The 5689-nt window shown below is 46.7% G+C and overlaps 1 protein-coding gene across 1 annotated transcript; it reads left to right on the top strand.

Moving 5' to 3' along the window:
- Window positions 1-3297: 3297 nt before the first annotated feature.
- Window positions 3298-4714, top strand: LOC134467171 (histone H1.0-B). Its single transcript, XM_063221081.1, has one exon. The coding sequence runs from the start codon at window positions 3508-3510 to the stop codon at window positions 4105-4107; it is 600 nt and encodes a 199-aa protein (XP_063077151.1). The 5' UTR covers window positions 3298-3507; the 3' UTR covers window positions 4108-4714.
- The last annotated feature ends 975 nt before the right edge of the window (window positions 4715-5689 follow it).

Here is a 5689-nt window from a genome sequence, read left to right as displayed (position 1 = left end):
GAGAGAGAGAGAGAGAGAGAGAGAGAGAGAGAGAGAGAGAGAGAGAGAGAGAGAGAGAGAGAGAGAGAGAGAGAGTGTGTGTCAGTGACTGTTCATAACCCAATCTGACAAATGTCACACAGGTGTATATTCATATTGCAGTGTGTCTGTCTGTGAGCTGGTGTGTGTTATGTGCCTGTAGCTTCTTTGTGTGTGTGTGTGTGTGTGTGGGTGTGTGTGTGTGTTAGATTTTATATGGATGACAGATGAACAGCTGTGAGAGTTGGAATAGGCTACTTACCTGCTATAGGCTCTGAATGACAGCTGTGTGTGTGTGTGTGTGTGTGTGTGTGTGTGTGTGTGTGTGTGTGTGTGTGTGTGTGTGTGTGTGTGTGTGTGTGTGTGTGTGTGCGTGTGTGTGTGTGACATGTGTGTGTGTGCATGTGCCGTGTTTGTGTGTGTGTGTGTGTGGGGGGGGGACTACAGTGACTCTTGGTGTGCAAGGGACAAATGCGGCCAATGACATACACTGTATTCTTTGTGTGTGTGTGTGTGTGTGTGTGTGTGTGTGTGTGTGTGTGTGTGTGTGTGTGTGTGTGTGTGTGTGTGTGTGTGTGTGCGTGCGTGCTGGAGTGTATTTAGGGGGCTTGTGCTGAGCTCAGCAGAACACTTGTCTTTCGCACCCCCCACCCTCCCCCTGCCACACACACACACACACACACACACAACTGTCATTCAGGCAGAGAGCTCCCTACTCGCCGTCCTCATCAGAGTCGTCTGAAAATAAGACTCATTTGACGGCTTAAGTTACCCGTCCGTCAACCCTATGGCTAAACTCGGCTGTCAGTTATTCTTCTACCATGATCTATATATTTAGCTTGCCGTAGCCTATAAACTGCGTCCAAGTCAAGCTAATAAGAGTAGGCTATCGTGTGAAAACGTCACCGCATTTTGTGCTATAGCCGAAGCGCAGCCATGCATTACATTAAAATGTATTTCCTATCCCCCCTAAAAGTACAAAAAACTTGTTAGAGACAGACAAGAGGCAGACAAGACAGGGAGGTAATTATCGAGGCAATCGAAGGAAACAACACCTCCTGCGTCACTATAATGTGACTGTCCATGAATGTCACGGTTAAGGTGATTGGCCCAGCCTAGGCTGAACACTGGGTCGGCACTGCCACGATAAACAGTTCTAGAGCACATCGCACTGACCCCCCTTTAACGGAGAAATATGGCACAAAATCCAAAACCATATCCAAGATGTTCCCTTATGTCGTTGACGTGTATGCTGGTTCATGCAGAACCTAAAAGTCACTGCACGGCACGCTCCCGTTATTGTTCGGATGGTGCTGACAGAAAAGGGAGCGAGCGCGCACGTGCACTGCAGGTGCTGTTTTTCAGCACCAAAACAATCTTGTATAATGAAAAAAAAAATATAGGAGTATCAAAATATAGGCTATAAATAAACACTCCTACTACACTTTTGATCTGTATTTCAGAATCCCGGTAATCCCTAACATTATAATTCAGTGGAGAACAGTGTGTGCAACTGCCAATATCTGGAACGCGCACGCGCACGGGCGCGCACAAAGAGTAATAAAATGTAAGGTTGGTAAGGCAGAGTGTGTGCCAGTCGTATGCCTGTGTGTGCGTCTGTTGTCGTCTCTGATAGAGTGTTGCACTTTAAGGACATATAGACGTAACCTATATGGCGTCTAATATGTATGTGTTTGTGTTGTACGCTATATAGTCTAGGTCTAGGTCTCACTTCTTCTGCGTGTCTAATATCTGTTGTGTGGGTGAGTATGTATGTCAATACTGCCAGTCTGTCTCCATGTGCGTGTGTGTGAGTGCATGTGTGAGTGCATGTGTGTGTGTGTGTGTGTGTGTGTGTGTGTGTGTGTGTGTGTGTGTGTGTGTGTGTGTGTGTGTGTGTGTGTGTCTATGGCCACCGTGAATGACGCCATACACTATTGGAAGCAGCGTGCAAATGTAAAACAATAACATAATTTACACATAACCTCCCCACTCAAGTCCAGTGTCAGAGTGACAAGGAAAGCAGTAGCATCCAAGCTACTGGCACCTAATTAGGCACCCATATGATCAACTTTTCAATTAATGACCTTAGCTAATTAACCTTTAGTGGATATAATAACAATGGCAGCACAGTTATATTGTCTCATGTGACATAACAGGCGCAGTGAACCAACTAGGCTATTGGCTGGTGATCTTCAGGGATTCAAGATGGCGTTTAGGAGAGGAGCCTGATAGCATATAGCCAGAAGAATTCTCTAAATACGCGCCGTACCTTCATCAAAATAAGACCACCGCACATGCCAAACCTGTCCCTCTGACTACTCTTAAATCCCCGGTGCAGCACGGGACCATATCAGATCCCTTCCTCCTGCTCCCTGCCCCTCCGCGAGAGACGACCACTGAACAAAAGAATGTGGAGCGCGCACTGTTTTATATGATCAGTTCGGCTATTGTGGGCGCCAACTGAACTCGCCTTGGCCCGACCCAAACCCGTTACCCCAACACTGTCACCACGACCTGTCCACATATCCGGTCGTTTTCTCGGTACCGGTGTGAGGGACGGTGTGTCAGGTCTTAGAGATGTTGGCAACTTTCCTAGCGAGCAAGTTGCCCCGGCTGCAAAGGCGCCTTTCACTGCCTTGTTTATACACTAATTTGTCGCTTTTGAGCCCAAGAAAGAAAACGCACCGATTCTGTTCAAACCCACATAAACGCACCGGAACACGGTGTCATTTAAGAGTAACTTTCATTCACTCACATTTAATTTATAAAAGGTTTAACAGTAAATAATCTGAGGCACGTCACATCGAGTCGTCTGCCCCAGTGTGTTAGTTGGCCAACTCTAACGGAGGATTAAAAACGAAAATTGTCTTGTGCACGCGTCAAACCGTGCCCTTCCGCAGCACTATAGATTTGGGTTTCATATGCATGGTGTGTTTTGTGTGTAGGTTCCTTGGTTTTGGGTCAATTTCGCACGAATTCTGCAAAATCCATCACCCCGCGCGCTGCTTCGGGTGGGTTTTCAAGGAATAAAAGTTTATCGGTCAGGGAATTTTTCCCGGAACCCGGTGCGGTCGTGAAGCCTGAAGTGTCTGCTACAAGCACACGCCGTTGGACGGTACCGTGTGTGGCCCACCTTTGTAAATTTAGCGATAGTTCGAGGAAGAAGAAACACAAACGGACCCGCGCGAGTTTCATGGAGCCTGCTCGATCAGCTGCTGGCAGTTGGTGTTTTCAATCACGTCCGCGCCGAGGCTACATACTGTCTATGGGCGCACCAGGAGAATAATACACACTTGCACAGCGCGTGTTGTAGGAGTTTATATCCCAGTGTTTATCTGGCAAAGTTAGCGTTATTACCGAACAATAATCTAGCGTTAAAGTTGCAACACTTTAAAGACTGGTTATTGTGAACGCCATTTGAGGCGCTTTGGGGACTTTTTGAACGGAGACAGCTTCCCTGAGACCAACTCATCCCAGCACTTCACCATGGCAGAGACAACAGCCGCTCCAGCTGCGAAGCCCAAAAAGGCGAAAACCCCCAAGAAGGCAGCGTCGCACCCCAAATACTCCGAGATGATCAAAGCTGCCATCCTGGCTGACAAGAGCCGCGGCGGTGCGTCCCGGCAGTCCATTGCCAAGTATATCAAGGGACACTACAAAGTGGGCGACAACGCGGACTCCCAGATCAAACTCGCCCTGAAGAGGCTGGTGAGGACCGGGCTTCTCCGTCAGACCAAGGGCATCGGTGCCTCCGGGTCCTTCAAAGTCGCCAAAGCCGAGGACACCAAGAAGCCAGCCAAGCCCAAAGCAGCAGTCAAGGCAAAGAAGCCAGCCAAAGCAGCAGCCAAGCCCAAGAAAGCCCCCAAGCCCAAGAAGGTGGCAAAGTCCCCGGCAAAGGCAAAGAAGAAGCCAGCGGAGAAGAAGGCAAAGAAAGCTGACAAGAAGAAGTCGCCCGCTAAGCCCAAAAAAGTAGCCGCGAAGAAAGCGAAGGCTGCCAAACCTGCCAAGGCGGCGAAGCCCAAAAAAGTGAAAACCGCGAAACCCAAGGCAAAGACAGCGGCGAAGAAGAGCGCAAAGAAGAAGTGAACTCAAATGACAGAAGCAAAACACTGACGGACATTTGACAAAACATACCAGTGTACATAGACTTTTTGAGGAGGTTTTGGTATCTGTAATTATTTTTGTATGGTCTTGTGCGGACTTGAAAAAATACCCGACCTTTTTACAGTTTTTCTTCTCCGCCACTTTTGCACTATATTGTGATAAATTAGATCCCAAATTGTTTTAAAATTGAGGATCTTGAATTGGAACGTGTTTATGGCAGCACAATGGCACTATTTATTTTGTGATGTCCTCTATCACTTGTAGCATCAAATCGACCTGTCATTTGTAGGTGTGTTATCGACCTCATAAGTCTTTGTGTGTGCCGATATCTCAGACAAAAATGAAGCATTGGACGAGGATATTTAAAAAAATAATAGGCCTATTTTTTTAAAGGCGGGTGTATATTTACTTTTATCAAACTATTTACGTTTGATGTAGGCAAAGACAAACCCTGACTGGGTTTCTCTGAAAGGACAGCGGACTGTTGTATATTTTCAAGTTTTACCATCATGTAATGTCTGTTCTGATGTCCAGTTATTGTTCACATAATACATCCTTTATACTGTACAATATTAAAATATCAACTTTTTTTGTTTTCTCTAAACTTGTGTGTTTTTTTTGTGGTCGTCTAATTAATTTGGCAGAGGAAGCGCACAGTGTGTGTGGGGGGGGGTCTGTCACCAGTCGTAAGGGCGGGGCTGTCACTATAAGATAGTAGGAGCGCTTCTAGGTTTACGCATACATTCTGAGCATGTACTAGGTTAATAAGACTGACTATGCAAAGAATAAACCGAATGAAAGATTTCCACTGTAGCGCACTGCCAGGTGGTCATTTAGGATAGCGATACGTTGTAGTTGTAGTTGATCTCCGTGGTCTGTCAAGCCTGTCCTACTGACACACAGGCTGGGGTCATGTCGGCACAGTTCCCTTGGGCAGATGTGCGGCTACTCAAAGGTGCGCACTCCTTTCACATGTGTCTTTGAGAGAGAGCGTGCCCAGATCAAAAGATAATCGTTGCGACTAGTGGTGGATTTTGAAAGTCACTGATTGCCTATAATCCTATTAAATTGGTAATTCAAATTAGCTGTGCGCAATGAGAAGCCCCGCCCTACCGGCAAGCCTGCTGTGCACATTCCGAAACGTATCCACCCTGCCAACGTTTATGCGCACGGCACCGCGCTCCGTCCTTTTATTTTTTCCATCTCCGTGTCATGAAAAGTAGCAAGGCATCCTGCCGTCATAATTCCAAGTCTAATGTAAATATAAATGTACAGCCCTCCGGGGAATAAGTCTGACTCTCTGCATTAGACCGCCCATCCTGGTTGGGTCATAGGATAGCCTACTTGTTGCGGAATGAAAACAATGCGTAAAATGTAATAATCACGCGGGCGAACTGTTGACCTATTGATTGTTTTCCTCAACAAGACAATGATTTTGTCTGTCACGTGGTTCAAGTAAGAGCGAGAGTTAGAGTCTGTCGGTCTTGCTGAGTTTGTAGAATTTGAGCTGACAGTACACGTAGCCCAATGGCAGTCAATTCTCCACCCTTGAGGTCACTTACTT

Source organism: Engraulis encrasicolus, chromosome 17 (assembly GCF_034702125.1).
Source record: "Engraulis encrasicolus isolate BLACKSEA-1 chromosome 17, IST_EnEncr_1.0, whole genome shotgun sequence".
NCBI classification, from domain to species: domain Eukaryota; kingdom Metazoa; phylum Chordata; class Actinopteri; order Clupeiformes; family Engraulidae; genus Engraulis; species Engraulis encrasicolus.
This window is presented reverse-complemented; position numbering and strand designations above follow the sequence as displayed.

Bases quoted from the DNA above. Each gene is read 5' to 3' on its own strand.
- LOC134467171 (XM_063221081.1), top strand. From the start codon at position 3,508: ATGGCAGAGACAACAGCCGCTCCAGCTGCGAAGCCCAAAAAGGCGAAA.